At 33.1% G+C, this 21,835-nt stretch overlaps 1 protein-coding gene across 1 annotated transcript in view; it reads right to left on the reverse strand.

Annotated features, from left to right (window-relative positions):
• Positions 1-3,493: 3,493 nt before the first annotated feature.
• LOC146993497 (uncharacterized) overlaps positions 3,494-21,835 on the reverse strand; it is a 31,432-nt gene continuing 13,090 nt past the window's right edge. Inside the window, exon 3 of the mRNA XM_085806917.1 lies at positions 3,494-3,626. Coding sequence (XP_085663043.1) covers positions 3,494-3,626 — 133 coding nt within the window. The remainder of the gene's footprint in view (positions 3,627-21,835) is intronic.

Genomic DNA, 21,835 nt, shown 5'->3' on the forward strand with positions numbered 1-21,835 from the left:
ATTGTTTAGTGACATTTACGCAAAAATCACATCTTGGTTATTTTTCGATAATTAACAACAGCGATTTTGATTATGAATTTGTTTTATAAAATTATAAGCTGTTGCACTACAAAAATATAGATTTAACAAAAAATGTTAGGCTTAAAGACTGAAAAATATCTTACGGTACCTTTAAAATTGTATACGTCTTTCGATACCCTTGATAGAGTATTCGATACTTTTATTTTATGTTCCAAACGCCAAAATGTTTTAAGTAAAATAAACTTTTTTCACATCCATATATTATTGTAATATGTACCTTTTAAAATTTTTTACAGGAGAAGCTTTACTGCTGCTCATTTTAAACCCATCGGTTTAATTTTATATATCTGAAAAATAATCACTTTGGGCTTACACATTGTACTTATTTGGGTTAATTAAAAATAAAATTACCATCAAATGCTGCAATCCTCGTCAAAATTAATAAATATACACGCAGATATGCCAATAAGTTAGCTTTCCCTTGATTTGGAACCACATATTTGTAGTAAAGTAATAAAGAGTTTTGGAATATGTATTGTTGAAATTAAGGGTAAAAAAAAATCTGATAAGTATAATTAAAAGAATTATTCCCCTTACATTTTATAATAACTCAGTTACAAGTTTTAAATAATAATTTTAGAAAATCCTTATTTTATTCCCTTTCAGAAATGTTCAGAGAAAGTTAAGTACTATTTAAAGTATTTCGCTAATTTCTAATAATTCTCTAATTTAAAATGAACCGAATAGAGCATTAATTATAAATTGACTTATATTTTTCGATTTAAAAGATGCCTCAGAAGCCAAAAAATCGTGTCATATTTAAGAAAGTATTTTAGGAAGAAGCTCTATAAATAGAAAAGAAATAATGCATAATTTTAATATGAATAATACAATAAACTTTGATCTTAATTTTTGTACCTTAACCGAATAAAATCGAATTACCTTAATTTTTTTTCCTAATGTAATTAACGAAAACTTGAGATAATATTTCATTCAAATTAAACCATTCTGAGAAAACTGTTCTGTGAAAATTATAGCATTTAATTCCGTTCAGAATGAAATGTTGTTTAAAAATATGTTGTTTTCATATACTTAGGACTCTGAAGTGTTGTAGAAAAAGAAAATATATACATTTATATGTATATTTACGACGTAATTACAAAATATTTACATCCGATCGCGTCAAATCCCATAAAACTCAATGGTAAATGACCCAATGTTTTGGTCACCACGTAGGGATCGCCGGTGCTTCAGAGCAAGGTACGGGAGAAACCTGTTTAGGGCCACTCCATCTTACTTCCTACCTCCATTTTTACTAGCAATCAGAATCCCGGCGAAGGTATTGCATATTTTTTGTTTTCTGTTCCGAAATGACTCTACCTGTTAATTAAAATACAATTAAATACCCATAATTGCTAATTAAAGATTGAGTCTTCACATAAAGTTCTATAAATGTGTAAACTAGATTACGACAATTCAGATCAAATAAAGTATAATTCATATCAAAAAATTATGCTGAAGGTCACTAGGGATGAGAAAACGAAACAGCGCAAATTAAGCTTTATTAATTCAACAATGAAACTTGAACTGTGGAAATTCAATTTTGTCACTTGAATTTTAAGGCTGAAAAGCATTTTCTTTGACAAAGGCGAAAAATTAAAACCCAGGAAATTTGATTATGTACGGGAGATGCGTTGAAAACCCGGGAATCTCTCGGTTTCACAGAGAGGGAGGGTTGCTATGTTATATGCAGTATTTTAAATTCAGTTGAAATCCCTTTTCTTTAACTACGAAGAAAATTACTCTTATGTTTTTTTAGATAAATTCACATCTGTGACATAACTATACCAAGCTGACAGAAAAACATGGTTAAATTTCACAAATACATAAATTATTTTATGAATATTTTCTCTTGTTCAGTTTCACTTTTTTTCCCCCGAAAAACGACTGTTTTGTCTTTTACCTAATGAGTACGATGTGAGATGAATATTGTCATTCTGTTATGGGAAAACTTCCTTATTTTGTAAACAAAGAGTTTTCAATTCAGAAATCGAGAAAAATTCCACACTTTTATATTTGATATGTAGTTGAAAAAGCTAATATCTTACACTTTTGGTATTTTCATTTTTAACTTTCATGTGACTCAAAAAATAACATCACAAAGCTTAAAAACTTGATGTTAAATTCTATTTTATTAAAATAATCTTATTAAGGAAATACACGTACTTAAATGTTTTTATACTATGTTTGATCCTAATACGGCGTCTAAAGGTTCATAGGGATAATAAAAAAATCGTTTTCCCTAAAACGTCTTACCTTTGACGTTTGATAATAAGTTGATAATAAAGACGAAAACTGCCACTTGAAAACATTCTTCCGAATGAGTTGACTTGTCCGAGGAGGAAGTTTTGTAAATTGGAGATCATTATAAGGCCACATTTGAAAACCATCTATGATGTGTTGGCATGTCTCAAACTGTGCTTCATATTCTGTAAACCTGAGCTCACGGATTTCTGATAGAATAAAGCAAACAATATCTATGAGGTCTCTTCTTAGAGGGAGCTGTATCACACAGGTGTCCATGAACGGATATGAGTTCACTTTCTTTCGTCTGTGAATGAAAGCAGCTACGGTAAAAAACAGCATCACAAATCTATTAATGTTGTCATCCCCATCAACTTCAATTTCGTCAAATTTCTCATCTTCGAATTGGATAATATGAGAAAAGAATAGAGGCTTTGCGAGCAGATTGTGTTTAGTTATGCTACTTAATTTTTCCCAGGAAAAGATCACTGGCACGACGCATTTTTCTTCCAAACCTCTGTAAAAAAGATTTATATATAAAGTCTCGTTATCTGAAAACTCTTCAAGATTTGCCATATAGAAAGACCACATTCTGATTATGGTTGAATTTCCAAAATCCCCCTGATCACCACGTACTAGCCAATGCCTCTCGTTCAATGATAGTTTATTCCACAAAAGAGGAACTGATTCCTCTAAACAATAAAAACAACTTAACTTGTACCGCTGATAATTTGAAATTCTCTTGTCTCGTATAATGCGCTCGGCAATTTTCCTCTCATTTAGACGCCCGTCTTTCCAATCTTTTGGCATCCAGAGATCAGACGTCAGATCGCAGGAAATATCAAATAGTGTTTTCCACATGCCGCTCCAAATTAATAGCTGTACTGCTATCTTTCGAATATGAGAAATTAAATGTTGCTCCATTACAACTGGCAGGGAAAATGTCTTGCAAACTCGTGTGGATTCTTTTAAAATATATTTCTCCCATTTGAGTGTTAGCTTCTGAGTAGAGAAGCATTCTGACAGTTCCAGTTTAAGGGAAAAAATATGTTGTTTAAACTTCCAGTTGTGACATATTCTTAAAGCCACGTTATCAAATGTCTGTTCCTCCAAAGACGTTGGCGTCTTTATGTAACCTTCTATTAAGCGTTCTAGAATATCTGGCTTACTAAAATTCATTTTTCTTGTTCTGTAATACTTTGGTGAACAGATCCGTCTGATAATTCCTTGAGTAAATTTTCAGCGTATTCGACGACAAAGCCGGAGCACTTCTGAAATTCTTTGTTGAATATTTCTTTGTCCTGCAAAAAAAGTTACGTTACATTTAACAATTCCTCTTAAATAAATAATTTAATTCAACAGCAGTTCTTTACTGATACAATAATTACATGATTTCAATGCAGACAAACAGGGGAACAAATCATGTCTGAATAAATCGTTGGCTCGTAGTTCCATTTTGAGAAAGTAATCCAATAATTTAGGTTTTCTAATTGGCATTCTTTTGGTTAGATGACACATTTTAATCAAAATGTACGAAATTTTGTTTGTCTTTTCCAGCTCATAAGTTTTTAGTTTTAAAATTTTCCGTTCGTCTTCTCATGGCACTGATTCGTCTCTGTCCTCATTCCTCTCCTAGGTAAACGCTACTGAAGGAATCTTTCTCATTTTATCTTCTTTTTAATGCCAAAATGCCCCTGGTGTGTTATACCTTGATTTATGTACTTTTAATATATTGCTTTAAGAATGTCCAAGAAATTGGTTTCTAGTATATGCTTCAAGATGCACGTGTACTTTGGTAAGGACGTGCCAAAAAATATCCTAGGTTGTATGTAAAAGGCGTTGACAGAGGGAATATTACGGCAGAAATGTCCCAGTTTATCTATCAGTTATCAAAGCAGAAAGATCTCAGTAAAGCATTATTTTTTAACGAATAATATTAGGGTTAATTGTTTGAAGACATAGTTGTACAATGGGTAATGAATGAATTCATTTCTTTTCCAATATGATTTAAAAAATTTTAACACAATATGTAATTTGTAAATAATCAGGCTTAATATTAAGTTATCAGAGATAGGTTGTGGTGTTGCGTGGCCCCAACCTGCACGCAACAATAATAGTGACTGCTATGAACTGGAAAGTACACAAAACTCTTAAGAAGGGTTTAACTCCCTTTTTATTCTACTTTAGAAGTTACAGATGCGTGCACTTGACGCTCACAAACTACGCCGACCCGGCGGTAAAATAAAAATAAGAAACTAAAAATGAATAATAACAAGTTACTACCTACGAGGCTCTCTAAACGTAACTAACCTAACCGCGTTCTAAGATACCGCTAATATTTCAGCAAACTTCTGAATATTAAGTTGAAAGATTCAACTATCTGCCGAGGCAAGCATGTAAGGATCTTAAGTTTTACTAACGTTTATTTTATTTTAAATCTTTACTATCACTTCTTATTTTCTACTTCCGGCCAGAATTAAAAGCTTTAAATTATTTATGCAAATTTGTCTTGCGAACGCCAAGTACTTAAGTTGTGGCTTTTTGCCAAGCAAGAGAGAGGAAGGAGTTAGTAGAAGCAAGTCGCTTGCCTTAGCAGTTTTATTCGGTTGCTGGTTGCCTTCAAGGCCAGAGGTTTAATCCTCTTGATAATTTTAAACGTATCGTAGTGTTAACAGTTCTCTGTACTACATATGGCCTTTCTGTTAATATACTTCCAATCTTCGAGTAGACACTTGTTTATTAATCCAAAGTTACTTTAGTTAGAATTTAGTGAATATTTTTATATTCTTACGTTCAGACCACAAGTGGTTGGTCTCTGTATTCCGAAGTCCGGAAATCTTTGTAAAGAGAGAAAAATAAAGGGTTTTGTATACCCTTCCTGTGTATCTTGTCTACTTCCCACATTTATTGAACATAGCTTTAGTAAGCTCCCTGTTCCGAGTCAGGTCATTGAATGTTCTCCAAGCAAGTAAGGAGGAACACTGAACCTGATAAGCACACAGGCCGAAACGCGCGGTTCTTCAATTTCTACCTAGCCACCTTCACGCTCGTGAAGCAAGAAAGCACACTTACGAACTCGTTTCCCTTCTATTTAACTCAAATTTACTTTCGCTGAAAATCTGAATACTTTGCGCGTTCTACTAAAATTTACATACTCTAGCATTGGCAATTCCAGGGAAAAGTCTTGACAGGAAAGATAGTTTAAACTTAAAATAAATGTTAGTTAAAATAAATATAAACCCTACAAGGTGATAGAAACCTAAAGAAAAAAGCTAAAAAAAGAAGAGAACTGCAAATCTATTACAGATTTTTGAGAAATTATGTTATACTTTTACTACAGTTTTGAAATTTTTAATGAGGTTTTGAAGAAAAGGAACTTAAATATTCGTTCATTGGACATATTTGAAAGATCCTTTCTTTCATGGAACTGTATACTGTAAAACTTTAGATTAATTCTATTTATTGATTCATCATTATTACCACGTTCTTTCTAAGTAAAATAGAGATTAATTACACAATCAGGTATACGAAAATAATGCAGCTGTTGAAAATCTAGCAACATCCAATTCTGGTTGACAACTCTAATAGTGCTGAAGTCTTGCAAAGGTTTTAATACAATAAAATGTAAAATAAAGGAAACACTTATTAACTCTTTCATTCAGATCATTAAAGCGTTCAGAGAATAGTAAAAAGCACTCTCGAGCTGAATGGTTAAGCCTAGAGTAGATACATAATTCTGAATCTCTGAGTGGATATAAAGTACTATGGTTTGATTTACCTGATTATGGCAATCGGCATTTTGCCATAATCAGATAAACCAAATAAATCTTTCGAATATTAGGAAAAGAATGGAGAGAAGAAGAAATTAAATTGTGGCAGCTGCGAATCATGGATGTTATTTCGAGAACCAATATTTTCTTTGCTTACAATATAAATGAAAGATTGCCAACAGAGGCAACAGTGGTCCTGTGGCAGAGCCTTGCCTTGTCTGCCCTTGCTCTGTCGGGTCGCAACATTGTAGATTCATCATGTGTGGCGGAACGGCACTTAATTCTGATTGGCGCTTACTGGCAGCCTTAGTACGGAAGTTGTCCCGTTACCAGCGGTGTTGCAGAGCCTAAATCCTTATGGACAATAAGGACACCTTATGGCTTTTTTTTTTTTTTTTTTTTTTTTTTTTTTTTTACTCCATTATTGTGTTCCAGAGGCACCAGAAGCCTGGCATGTTTTCTTAAAAATTAAACTAAAGTGAAAAGTTAAAAAGCGTTCAATTTTATAAAAATGTTAATACAAAAGTATGTTAACGCAATGCCTTTGACCGCGTCTGGCATAACAGACTTATCTACAAGCTTGCTTCCCTTGATCTCCCCAGGGAAACGATTTTGATTCTTCATTCCTTTCTAAGTGATTGATCCTTCTGATGATGCAAAACTCTGATGATGATACCACATGACTTCCTTGCACAGAATATGAAATTATACTCAGTTTTTGATGCATTTCATTTCAACTTATTTCCTCGAATTTCGCTAGATATATTTCTCATGCAATTAATTCAGTCCTCTCTTCGCGGCAAGCCAAATATACAAAAAACCTCAAAATAACTTTATTAAAAATTGAAAATTATAGAAAAATTAAAAAACATTGAATATATTTAAAACAATCTGAAAAAAAAATATGAAATTAAAATTAGAGTTCCTAAAAAAACAAACAATTTGGTAAGGGGGCAAGAAGTCAGATTTTTCGATGCACAAAACTGAGAGTGCTTTTGGTACCAGTCGTCAAAAACACTGAAGATGCAGAATAACTTTACTCACTATTTTGCTAATTTTCAAATGTGAAAAAATATGGCTGTTTTGTAAAAAAAAAAAAAAAAAAAAAAAAAAAAAAAAAAAAATAGGTCTAGCCGCACTCAAACAACTTTTAAATTCTTGATAAATCTACAGGTATTGCATGCAGAGTAACTATTCATAAAAACCTCAATTGGAAGAAAAAAAACAACATATTTCAATAATTTTTAAAGCAAAAAATGCACAATTTACGAACATATAAGAATTAAAAAAATTGAACTCACGAAACCAAGTAGGAGAGTGAGTATGCATTTGGTGCGGCCGATCGGAACCAAAATAAGATGCACACAACTACATGTTATAACACTCCTATATACAAAATTTCAACGTTCTGAGACTACTGGGTTTTGAGCTAAGCGAGATACATAGGTACATACTTAACGTACAGACGTCGGGAAAAAATCTCTTCTGAATCCATTTTAAATCCCGTTTGGGGAAAAAGAGTCATTTATCTTGTCCGCACGTACAGGTATCACTCAAAGACATCGTTAAATCGCATTCGATAGGGGTAAAAAAATAGATATTTTCCTTGAAATATGACACCCGAAAATTTTCGCGATTACACTACTTCCTTTACTTCGTACAAAGAAGTAAAAACATAACTGAATAATTATAAAAACTTTGTTTTGATTTTAATATTTATTATGTTACTTGTCAATACAGTGTCTTTGTAAACTTGTATAATACATAAAATGGGTGGTGGTGTGGTGTATTTAATTATGGCAAAGCACACTAGGGCTATCTGCCTAAGAGGAGGGATGCCTTCCGTGGAGGACTTTCTAAGGGAAACTGGCTCGTATACACGTTACACATGGGGAAAACCACGAAAACACCCATGCAGCCAGCCCGTTCGCGGGATTCGAACCTCGGACCGAACTACCAGTGTTCAGCGACTTTACCGCTCGGCCGCTGGTGGGCCTCATAAAATGGGAATCCAACTTGGTAATCAAGATAAGAGTAGTTTTGACTTTAGCTCCTCTTTCACATTAAAATGGCCTTCCTTATTAAACTGACCAGCTTTTGATTTTGTCTAAGCATATCTGAATAGAAATAAAGTTCGCAGAAATTATTGTGAGTAAAAAGAAGAGACCAAAAGTATTGAGAGTTGGTATTATTTAGACTATTACATGTACACCTAAAAACAATATCATCTGAAATATCTAATGTACTTGCACATTAAAGTAGAAAGATATCGTGGTCGGCGTGGGCCGACACAATGCTTTCGATGTCAAAGGTACCATCACGCGCAGGCGGCGTGTCACCACCCGCCTCGCTGCTGTAAGTGTGCAGGCCCTCATGAAAGCCGGGATTGCCCGGAACCTAAAGATTCTGAGCCGAAATGTTGTAACTGTCTCGGGAAGCATACCAGCAACTGGAGGGGTTGCGAGGCTTTTCCAAAGCAGAAACCTAATGCCCCCAAGTTTGATGAAAGGGTCATTGTCAATAAATCCTACGCCCAGGTTGTTCAATCTGATATTTTCGAAGGGGAAAATTCAGAAAGATGTAGCGGACGCTCAGCAGGTCATGAAGAACCTTGCTGATCTTATAGCGCTTCTACACAATACAACTGCCATGGCAGAAAAGCAAACTACAGTGAGGCCCGATACTAAGATAAATTATGGATCGTAGGTCCTTAGTAAAAATGACCCCAGTGACGATCATGACATGGAATGCGCAGAACATTATCACCAAAATTTGCGAACTGCAGGAATTTCTCACACACTACAACATCGACATTGCACTAATCACTGAGACACACGCTACGCCAGCGTGTGTCTCAGTATTGAGTATTGCTAACTATCGCAGTTATCGCTGTGATAGGATCAGACATAGAGGCCGAGGTGCCGTAATCTATGTTAAGCGGAGTTTGGATTCCTGCTTCTACGCTTCTGACAATTCTCACGGGTTTGAAGAAGTTAGGGTAGTCGTTCGAATCCCTAATTGGGGAAATATGCTTGTATGCGCCCTTTACAACACTCCAGATCTCAGGCTACAAGATCATCACTTACAGAATTTGCTAAATAACCCCTTTCCCACCATAATTGGAGGTGATCTTAATGCTAAGCATGTTAGCTGGGGGTGCCGCAAAACAAATAAAAACGGTGATATCCTTCAAAACTTCCTGTTCAATTACCCATACTACATTTACCCTCCAGAAGATTTTACTTTCCGGCTTACTCACCCAAGACAGTATCCAGACATACTGAATCTTTTCCTCACATCTGATAACTTACCGATCACTACGGAAGTAATCAATGATCTTTCTTCAGATCACGTGCCAGTTCTGGCACACCTTGGTATCGGCAGGCCTGAAGCAAGCACCACTTACAAAATTACTGATTGGGAAAAATTCAAATCTGAAATTAACAATCACCTCCCCAAAACAGAGCAATTAAAAAATACGCATGATATCTACCAGGCTATCACAAGTATCACCACCTGCATTGATACGGCATTGCAATATTCTACTACAGAAATTCTTAATAAAAAACATCACTTCAAACTTCCGCAAGAAATTAAATTAATTAGCCAAACACGAAATAGACTCCGCAAGATCTTCGCCTATTCACGTGACCCAGCAATTAAATCGCAAATTAATAAGCTTAATCGCAATATTAAAAAGTTAATTGACTCCCACCAGACTAAACTTTGGAATAACAAAATTAAAAAATTCAAATCTGAAGACGGAGAATTCTGGAAGTCCCTCCGTTTAATGAAGTCGACAATAACAAGCAACAAACCTCTACAGGACGACATTGGATTCAAATTCAGCAACGAAGACAAAGCTAAAGACTTTGCCACCCACTTCGCCAAGTTCACTCCAAATGAGACCCCTTCAAACCGAAATTTCATTAGTCACATTAACATGTTTGTCGATAATTGGATGAACCAGCCCAGTGTCAAAAATCTCCCTGTTTTTACCTCTCCCACAGAAGTTAGCTCTATTATAGCTAAACTTCATAATAGAAGAGCACCTGGGAAGGACAAAATCTCTAATACAATGATTAAACATTTGCCTGGTAATTTCATTAACAAACTCTGTAGCATTTACAACGCCTGCCTGTACCTATACTATTTCCCAGCTGAGTGGAAACAAGCGGTTGTCATCTTAATTCCCAAACCGGGAAAAGATAATACAAGAATGGATGGGTTTCGCCCAATCAACTTGCTTCCTGCACTGGGAAAGATCCTAGAGAGAATTATCTGCAAAAGATTACAGCCAGCCCTAAACGCACTTCCAAACCAGCAGTTTGGATTCCGTAAAGGATTATCTACCACAATGCAGACAGTCAGAACCGTTGAGTTTTTAAGCGCAGCTATTCATAAGCACCAGACAACTGCTTTCCTTACGCTGGACGTGGCAAAAGCCTTTGACCGCGTCTGGCATAACGGACTTATCTACAAGCTTGCTTCCCTTGATCTCCCCAGGGAAACGATTTTGATTCCTCACTCCTTTCTAAGTGATCGATCCTTCTGTGTCAGGCAGGGCGATGTTTATTCTGAAAACACATTAATTAAAGCCGGCGTCCCCCAGGGAAGCATCCTTGGGCATATCCTGTATCTTATATATGTTAAGGACTTCCCTATGATTGAAAATACAAACTGCATCACCGCCTGCTACGCGGACGACACCGCCATTCTTTCTAGTTCACTTAATCCACGACATGCCATCATCGGAATACAAAACCACACACACGAGATAGAGGAATGGTGTCGCAAATGGAGGACGTCCATTAATGCCACAAAATCTAAATTATTACTGATAGGACGGCATAGAAGAAAAAACACTGATGCAGATCTGACCCTCTATAATGAAACGGTGCCCAAAGTCAGAGAGGCTACATGCTTGGGAGTTCGTTTTAACGGCTCGCTTACATGGGGTCCTCACGTTTCCATGAGCATCGGGAAAGCCATAGGTGTCTCCAGGAAGCTCCGAAACTTTCTTGACGTCTCTTCACCACTGGATCTTGCTCGCAAGAAGCACATTTACACATCAATATTAAGACCCATCCTTACATATGCCTCCCCTGCATGGTGCTCTGTTCCCCCTTCCGTATTAAATAAATTGCATGTTTTCCAAAACAACTACTTACGAAAAATCACAGGAGCACCCTGGTTCGTTCGCAATGAACAGCTACACAGAGACCTTAAACTCCAAAATCTGGCGTTATTCATCAATAAATTAAATAATAATTTTTTCAAGAAAGCTATCACCAACGCGGAGGTAAATTATTCTGACAATTTTAAGTACGAGCTCCTAGAAATTTACATCAATTTAAGGCCCTATGCAGCCCACAATTATCGGAATCCCCCATAAATACTCCTAACTTCTGCCAGCCAATTTTTGAAGTTTCTAAGTTTGACTTCATCATTTACACTGGCCTGGGCCACATCTACACAATCTTCCTGCAGTCCCTTATTAAGGTATTCCTGCGAAGCACTGTATGCTATGTCTCCCCTAACCGGGGTTATTTGAGGTGCCTGTAATAGCGGGATATAATTCCTGCTGAAACAGGCATATCAAAAGTATCAAAGTATCAAAGTTTTCAGTTAAAAGAAGACAGGTGCACTTTCACGCCATTTCAACTGTCATTGTAAAGAGAAACGAATACTTTGAAACCTTTCCCTTAGGTTTGGTTTATTAGGTTACGGCAAAGCACTCGAGGGCTATCTGCCTTAAGAGAGGGATGCCTTCGTGGAGGACGTTTTAAGGGAAACTGGCTCGTATACACGTTACACATGGGAAAAACCACGAAAACACCCATGCAGCCAGCCCGTTCGCCGGATTCGAACCTCGGACCGAACTACCAGTGTTCAGCGACGTTACCGCTTGGCCGCTGGTGGGCCCTTTCCTTTAGGAGGTCGCCCTTTATTAATTTTCAGATAAGAAACTAAAAGAATGCAAAGAAATTTTTCTCTTCACTACTCCCCTTATGATTTCGTAGCTGATGCAATTGTTGAATGATAGAATATTACCTTTTGTAAACACCGCATAATTATGAAAATAGACTTTGGTAGCAAACACCTGCATAAGCTTAAAATCAATACATACTCAAAACAGTTGTAGTTTGTTTTGCAAACTGAATAGAGTTTACAATTACATATATTAATTAAGAGTTTTAATTTACATTCGAAAATAAAGTTTGGCCATTTCTTTGGTGCATCAATCGACAATTTGTATTCAGTTTTTTTTAATGAAAAGTGTGTAACAGCTTATATTTATATATTTAAAAAAATCTGATGTGTACACCACATGACTTCCTTGTATTGGAATATTAAATTCGAATATTAAATTATACGCATTTTTTCTTGCATTACATTTAAACTTATTGGACTGAATTAAATCTACTTCGCCGACAGCGCATAAACCTATTCTATAAACAAAAAGTTTATAGAATGTGTAATATGGTAATCCTTTATTTAAATTAAAACTTTCTTCTACAAGTGTTCAAACATCTTTATTCGGGGAAAAGAATGTATGATATTGTAGTGAATGACAGGGAGACTAAGAACATAAAAATTATTGCACGCATAGTTTTCTATTCTACAAAAATGTTAGTAATTAATTGTTAAATGTGTTTTTTCAATATTTGATGATATGCCCATATGTCTAAGGTAAGAAATCTATTCGGTAAAATAAGGTTTTCCAAATATGAAAGGTTTGCAGCTTCTCGCTTTTTAATATAATATGAATGAATAACAATGAATAATTTTTTAAACAGCATCCATGTAAAAATGACAACATAAACAACTTTATTTTTAAAGGTCGTATAACGATTAAGAACTAGAAAAATATTTTCCATACTTAATTGCTAAAACAAAAAAATCTGATGTGTACACCACATGACTTCCTTGTACGGAATATTAAATTATACACATTTTTTCTTGCATTTCATTTAAACTTATTGGATTGAATTAAATCTACTTCGATGACAGCGCATAAACCACGATAGAATAAATACATTCTTTAAAATTCACTCTAGTATTTGTTTACCATAGCGACACTCTGGCGCTAGATTCACTTAACAGTATTATATTTCGTTCATATTATAACTCATAATGCACCAAATTTATGTCATTTAAAGAATAGAATTATCTAATCGTTGCCACATGTTCTATTCAAATACTATAATAAAGCTAGAACGATGTATAAAAGAAATTAAGCAAACAAAACAAAAAAGAAACAGTTTTTTACAGACGATTGAGTATTTCTCATTCAATTAATTCAGTTCTCACTTCCCGAGAAGGCAAAAATACATAAAAACTCAAAATATCTATATTAAAAATTACGAAGTAAATCTTAAACACTTATTTCCTCGAAAAAATTCCAGAAAGGATTAAGCATGATTTAATTGGCAATAATAAATGAAAGCGTTGTTGTGAAGTTACGTTTCTCTAGCATGGCAACAAATCCACTAGTCTACTGTTTCATATGTAAACATCAATGGCCGTCATTATAAACAGGCTTAGCGGCAATTAAACAACTTTAAAATTGCTGATAATTCTAAAAATATTGCACAGAGATTTACTAAAGGCATAAAAACCTTAACCGGAAGATAAAAACAATATAATTCAATCATTTTTAAATAAAAAAATGTACAATTTACAAACATATAAGAGTAAAGAAACTGAGATCACTGAGCCGGGTAACAGAGTGGATATATATAAATATATATTTTATATACGTTTGTTGCTGCCGATTGCAACCAAAATACGAGGTGCACATCTACATGTTATAGCAGTCCTATATACAAAATTTCAACGTTCTGAGGCTACTCGTTTTTGAGTTATGCGAGATACGTACGTACGCACGTACGTACATACTTTCGTACAGACGCCACGAAATATTCTCTTCAGAATTCATTTTAAAGCAGTTTTATAATTTTTTTGAAGGGAAAGTCTTTTATTCTGTCCTTACGTACAGATATCAGGCAAAAAGATCGTTAAATTAAAGGATAGCGTTCAAAATGGATATTTTCGTTGAAATATGCTGCCTGGAACTTTTCGCGATTACAATACTTCCTTTTTACATCGTACAAGGAAGTAAAAAAAGGCAAACATTTTGTAAAATGCAAGGGATGTCTGATTTCTGTTTTTTTGTTAGTATTTTTTAGTTTTCTTTTCTTTAGAGTAGGGATGGGCAAGCTTGATCGGTCGCTGGCCAAAAATCGAAAAACAAAGAACAAAGTTTTTGTGGGCTAAGCTAAATTTTTCTAAAATTTTGAAAACAATATACATGTGTTACAATTTAAATATGTTAATGATATGAATTAAGTTGCGATTTCATTTTTAAAAGTTCCTTATATTGAGGTCCGAAGTCAGATGTACTGATTTTAAGGAACGAGGCTAAATGCTCATTTGTCGGTCTACTTCTGAAATAATTCTTTCTAAGGTTCATAGTTGAAAACAGTTGTTCACATATATAAAATGAAGCAAACATAGCACTGATTTTCTAGACGTGAGATATTAAATTTGAGAAAGTTACTTTCGATACTGAATTATAAAACTGTTTCGATAATGCATTGTAAATCTAAAATTTTATACCTTTTTCCGGCCCTTAATAGTCTTTAATAGAAGCTTATAATCATTCCAGAAAAAAAGACACAAAATGTGATTCGATCAAGATAAAATTCAAATGCTAAGGTATTTAATTTTATATTTTCAGATTGCACTTAATGTTCCTGAAAATTCAGGGGTCGTATAGAGCGAGATGTAGAAATTCGTTTATTATTAAAAATTAGATTACACTTGCCTTTCTGATGCCTTCCTGATGTTGAGCATTAAAATGCAGATTTATGATAATATTTGATCAAAGCAATGTTTTGCAAAACGAGATCTTATTCAGACTGTTATAAAATTTTTCTTTTGGACAAGCGCTAACCAACGACGTCAGTATTGACCCCTTGGCGGCTTATGAAATTTTAAAGGGAGACAGTTATGATCATGGAGGTAGGAAGTAAGATGGAGTCGCCCTAAACAAGTTTCTCCATACCCTGCTCTGAAGCACCGGCGATCCCTACGTGGTGACCAAAACATTGGGTCATTTACCATTCAGTTCTATGGGATTTGACGCGTTCGGGTGTAAATATTTTGTAATTACATCGCAAATATACATATAAATGTATATATTTTCTTTTTCTACAACACTTCAGAGTCCTAAGTATGTGAAAACAACATATTTTTAAACAACATTTCATTCTGAACGGAATTAAATGCTATACTTTTCACAGGACAGTTTTCTCAGAATGGTTTAATTTGAATGAAATATTTTCACAAGTTTTCGTTAATTACATTAGAAAAAAAAAAAGATTAAGGTAATTCGATTTTATTCGGTTAGGTACAAAAATTAAGATCAAAGTTTATTGTATTATTAATATTAAAATTATGCATTATTTCTTTTCTATTTATAGAGCTTCTTCCTAAAATACTTTCTTAAATATGACATGATTTTTTGGCTTCTTTTAAATCGAAAAATGTAAGTCAGTTTATAATTAATGCTCTATTCGGTTCATTTTAAATTAGAGAATTATTAGGAATTAGCGAAATACTTTAAATAAGTATTTCGCTAATTCCTAATAATTAAATAGGTATTAAATAGTATTTGACTTTCTCTGAACATTTCTGAAAGAGAATAAAATAAGCTTTTTTTTTTTTAAGTATTATTTAAAACTTGTAACTGAGTTATTATAAAATGTAAAGGGAATAAATCTTTTAATTATACTTATCAGATTTTTTTTTACCCTTCATTTCAACAATACATATTCCAAAACTCTTTATTACGTTCTTAAGTGCGCATCTCATAGCATTTGCTTTACAATACCTTTTAACAGATTGCTTTCCAATACGAACAATTCTTGCTTAAATAGTTTTATAACGTATTTGTCAACAGGATTTCAATTTATGTTTACAATTCAATATTAAGGTTATTATATATTTAGATAACATTTATAATCATTATAAATTAGATACATTTAACCATTAGATTTCTTCACAGTACTTTCATAGTTGTTTATAAGTGAATAAATTCTTCATTTCAAATACATTTATAAATAATTTAATGAATATTTAAGTATTTTGTCAAAGGGAGATACATGCTTTTTGCAAGCACATGCATAAATACCCATACATATTTCCTATTTATCATTTCCGGCATGTGCAAATCTTTAATTTCTGTGCATTCACTATATTTTTCGTGTAAAGTAATTTACACTAATTTAGCATACACCCGAAAGTTTTACATAAAAAATATATATGAATATAATTTGAATGAAAATTATAAATATTATTTTTAATACCCACTCAAAGGTCAGTTTTTCTTCAAAATTCCTCCACGATGGCATCTCTCTCTTTAGGCAGATAGCCCTTGCATGCGTTACTCTATTTAATAAAAACTTAATCTGACCTATGTGCCTAATTACAAATATTTTAACATACATAATTTTATATTTACATTTAGCCATCAAGTTTCAAACTTTTCAAATCTTCTAGAAAATAAATTTTGGCAGATCTCTTTTAGCAATTTTCTTAAAATCTATATTTTTTAGTGCAACAGCTTAGAATTTTATAAAACAAATTCATAATCAAAATCGCTGTTGTTAGTTATCGAAAAATAACCAAGATGTGATTTTTGCGTAAATGTCAGTAAACTATACAAATGTTTGTATAGTTTACTGACTATGAATGTTTCTTTCATGCGAGAGTGTCCCTTTTTCGATTTCTATGGAACTGTCGTGTGTCGAAATACTATCAGAATCTTGTCAAGCGAGCTTCTGAATGTAAACAAAGAACACCACGTCTGGTGACCCAAGCTTCAAAGCAGTGCTTCACTTCTAGCGCGGAATGGCCCCTCCTCCTTTTCCTACCTCCGTGGTTATGATTTGGGGGTCGATAACGGAATATGCATGAGCAGTTGATCGGTATGATCAACACCCCATTGATTACATAAAAATTCTAATGAAATTGTTATTAAGATGTTTACTGATATAAAACTATACCAATTAGGCAGAAAGAAATCACGTGACAAAAATAAAGGAAAAATACGCTAAAATTATTTAAGGAGAGTTGGAACCCCAAAATCTTCAAAAAACTGTGATTTCGGATTTTTGCATTTTCAAATTCTCTAAACTTTTATCTTTCTAAAAATACCATTCTTTAATCTCTATGAAAATTAGAACTGTAAAAAAAATAATAGTTTTAATTTGTCATCTACTGTTTTGATCAATGAGGATTTTTACATAAAAACGCGTTTTTTTCCAAACGTGATTTTTTTATACTCGATGTACCTTTTGTCAGGAACTACTGCTTACAGGTATCTAAACTTTTTATGGCTTATTTATTAGGTTTCCTAATATTTACTGAAATGAGCTTTTTGTAATAAAATTAGAAAAAAAAATTTAAAATTTTTTTTGTGTGAGAAAAGTGCTAAATTTTACTATGCCTAACAAAATATCCTGTAATTCACTCTAAAATTCAAAATGTTTCAAAAGCTCATTTCAATATAATCACATAGGTATACTTTAATTACAGAAAAAATTTCAAGCTTGTATCTACAGCAGATTTTGAGAAAAGGTACATCGAAAAGGGCCAATTTAACATTGTCGGTATAGGGTTTTAAAGTCACCCGAGAGAATTTCATATTATCGATTTGTATGTTAGCTTTAAATTCTTTCCGTGTAATTATTTGTATCTTTATTACAGAGAAAATGTAACGGGCTGGTGCTGGTAGAAAAAACATTCTTTAAAAAGGGTGAATGTTAAGGAAAAGGGTTCTTATTCTAAATAAAAGTTGCAAACTTTAATGTTGGCCCATTGCCTGGGCAAAACATTATGGCATAAATTAATTATCAAAAATACTTCTAATTTTACACAATCTAATCTAACAATCAGATATAATTTTTTTGTCTAGGAATATTTCTGTTTTACTTCCGTATCTTAAGACGCAAAACTGCATGTGAATATTTTTTGTATAATTTTAGTATTTGAAAATTTACAAATGACTTGTGTGAAAATGCGTTCGACGTATCAAATGTAACAAAATTATAAACTAAAGATTGTTACGCATAAGTAATTCGGAATATCGTATTTTAATTTTTACCCCTTTAAGTATGGCCAAACGTTTCTGGTGATGTGAAATCCATAAAAATTACAAATTATAGAATTAAATATCTTGGTCTTTTTTTTTTTTTTTTTTTTTTTTTTTTTCGTATTAGAATCGAAATTTTTCAGTTGAATGTAAAGAATGAGCATGACTATAAGCATCAGCGAAATGTTCAAAATACTTATATTTCGTAATGTTTGCAAAATTCCTTTAGTTTTCCAATTTTAAAAACTCTAAGTCATGAATATTTGCCCCATTTGAAGCATCTTAAAATCAAGAATTATGTAATTACGAAAAGAAAGCCCGCATAAGCAGTAAGACTCTTAGCACAAATAAATGATTGAGAAGTGTTAAAGTATATTGAATATATATTTTCTTCCATCAGTTTACTGAAACAGCGTAAATTATGTCCAAAACTGAAGCAAACCTGCTTATAAAAGAGACGCCTTTTAAATACTGATTTTTTTCAGTTCATTTGAAGTGAAAATTGTTCAAGTAATCAAATATCTCAAACAATTACCTATCTTTAAATCGCAGTTTAGAAATTTTATTTTTATTAGTGTATAGAAAGAGAAAAAGTGAAGTATATCAAAATTACATATATTTGACATCGAAGCATCCATAAATAATACTGAACTTTGTAACATGAAAAGAAAAACTTTGTTAATCTCAAATGCAGAAGGACAGAAGGATTAATGGGAAATTAATATTTAATAAAATTAAGCTTTATTATATGTTACCCATATAGTTCAAGTGTTTAATAAACAGACGAAAATTTAAAAATGCTTTTAAATAAAAATTTTTAAAAAAAATGTAATAAATTTTATAGTTTCGTTTCCCTTTAAAAAATCTGATGTGTACACCACATGACTTCCTTGTACGGAATATTAAATTATACGCATTTTTTCTTGCATTTTATTTAAACTTATTAGATTGAATTAAACCTACTTCGCCGACAGCGCATAAACCACAATAGAATAAATGCATTCTTTAAAATTCACTTTGTTTACCATAGCCACACTCTGGCGCTAGGTTTACTTAACAGTATTATATTTCATTCATATTATAACTCAGAATGCACAAAATGTATATCATTCAAAGAATTATCTAATCGTTGCCACAAGTTATATTCAAATACTATAATAAAGCTAGAACTATGTATAAAAGAAATTAAGCAAACAAAACAAAGCAGAAACAGTTTTTCACAGACGAGACTATTTCTCATTTAATTAATTCAGTTCTCACTTCGCGAGAAGGCAAAAATACATAAAAACTCAAAATATCTATATTAAAAATTACGAAGTAAATCTCAAATGCTTATTTCCTCGAAAAAATTCCAGAAAGAATTAAGCATGATTTAATTGGCAATAATAAATGAATGCGTTATCTTTGTTGTAGCGAAACTAAGTTTCTCTAGATTGGCAACAAATCCACTAGTCTCCTGTTTCAAATGTAAACATCAAAGGCCGCCATTAAAAACAGGTTTAGCGGCAATTAAACAACTTTAAAATTGCTGATAATTCTAAAAATATTGCACACAGATTTACTAAAGGCATAAAATCCTTAACCGGAAAATAAAAACAACATAATTCAATCATTTTTAAAGCAAAAAATTACAATTTACAAACATGTAAGAATAAAGAAACTGAGATCACTGAGCCGGGTAATAGAGTGGATATATATTTATACGTGTTTGGGGTTTTCTTCCGGAGAGGATCCGTTGGCGCTTCGGCAGAGGATCCGTTGGCGGCGAAGCGTATTTACTCGCCAAGCTCGTCAACGGCTAATCGGCCATGAGTTTAGCGGTGTACAGTTACGTTACAAGATATTTAAAAAGATTAACCGTAATACAAACCGTAAACTGAAAATCGTTAATAGCAATGAAAGGACTGGATATTATGTTCCCATAGATCCCCTAACTCCATATTCCCTCTGGCTTGCAGTATGCCATTTCCTGTTTGTAATGAAAAACAGCCTGTTAACGAATTTCCGCGAAATGCGTTAATCGTAATTGACTGTTCATTAGCTATTTTGGTGATACATACATGTCTTCTCCATTTAAAACAGAACCAGATCATATTTGCAGATCACAGCAAATAATGAGTCTTTCATGGCAAAGTTATCAATTTGTTGAAAAATAACTTAGTGAAATTCATATCTTTCTTTAAATATGCTTTAAGAATATAAAATTAGAAAATATTCCTGTTTTTAACAGTGCAGTTTCTTGGGAAATTGTCAAAACACAAGAGAAACAAAAAGGCACTTTTACTACTTGTACCTTCATTACATAATTTCAAAATGCTTTCCAAAGTATGAGTGAAAATAAATTCTCATCACATAAATGAAATAAACAATGTTTTCATTGAAATATAAACTATTGCAACTGTTTGACTAGGTAAAAAATAAATTTTGTATAGGAATAAAATTATATTCTGCTCTGACTTACTTATGCATGCATAAATAAGTGTGTGCTTATGTGTGCATGTGTCATAAAATAAAAACTAACATATCCACTATTTTTATTAACAATCATGCTAACCTCAGAAACAGTAAGGGCAGAATTTAACTTTTTTGCATGTAACTCTAACAAGCATACTATGATTCATTACTTTCCAACTGATGTTCTGTGACTGAATTCTGGTAGTTTGATTTAGGTCCTAATCTAAAAAAAGACAGCTAATTGCATGGGTATTTTCACGGTGCTTCAATATGTTACAGGAATGCAAAGCCAAAAATCCCTTATAAGTTCTCCTCAAAGGCACACCTTCTCTTACGCAGATATTTTTTGCATGCTTTGACATAATTAAAACACACCAAACCAAACGGATACATGCCACCAGCAATTTTAAACTCAAAATATTCCTTAACTAACCCTCAAACCCTAACCTGATTTCGGTTATTGTTATAGGAGAGCTATGCTGAGTGATCAGTGAATAAGAAAAAAATTTCATTGAAAAATCATGTAGGAATAGTTTTGTATAAATTATCATGTAAGTGTGATATTGCATATATTTATTATATGATTACTTAATTTTTTTGTTATTAATTATTTTTATTTTTTTCTTATTACGTGCTCCGCCCTTAGGCACTCCACGGAAAGGGAGGGATGCCCTGTAGAGGTCTTTTTAAGGGAAACTGGCTCGTATCCATGTTACACATGGGGAAATCACGGAAACACGCATGCAGCCAGCCCGTTCACCGGGACTTGAACCCAGGATCGAACTACCAGTGTTCAGCAGCTTTTACTGCTCGGCCGCTGGTGGGCTCATTAATTATTATTAATAATATATTTAGGCACAGTATTTCTTTTAAATTCATCTTCTGATTTTAAATCTATTTTGAATTTTCAAATCATCATTTTATCAAATAAGTTACTGAAAATGTAGTCACAATCTCACTCTATCAAATCCGAAAGTTGAGTTCAAGGATGGACAAACTATGGCCAGTGAACAACTACCTGTTTAAAGCTTCTATATAGATCTATATAGATATATATATATAGATCTATATAGATATTCTATTCAGCAAATTATCAAAATATATTTAGGATTTTACTATGCAATAC

The sequence above is a fragment of the Stegodyphus dumicola genome, chromosome 12, assembly GCF_044657685.1.
Source record: "Stegodyphus dumicola isolate Sdum_Otavi_A_Nest chromosome 12, ASM4465768v1".
NCBI classification, from domain to species: domain Eukaryota; kingdom Metazoa; phylum Arthropoda; class Arachnida; order Araneae; family Eresidae; genus Stegodyphus; species Stegodyphus dumicola.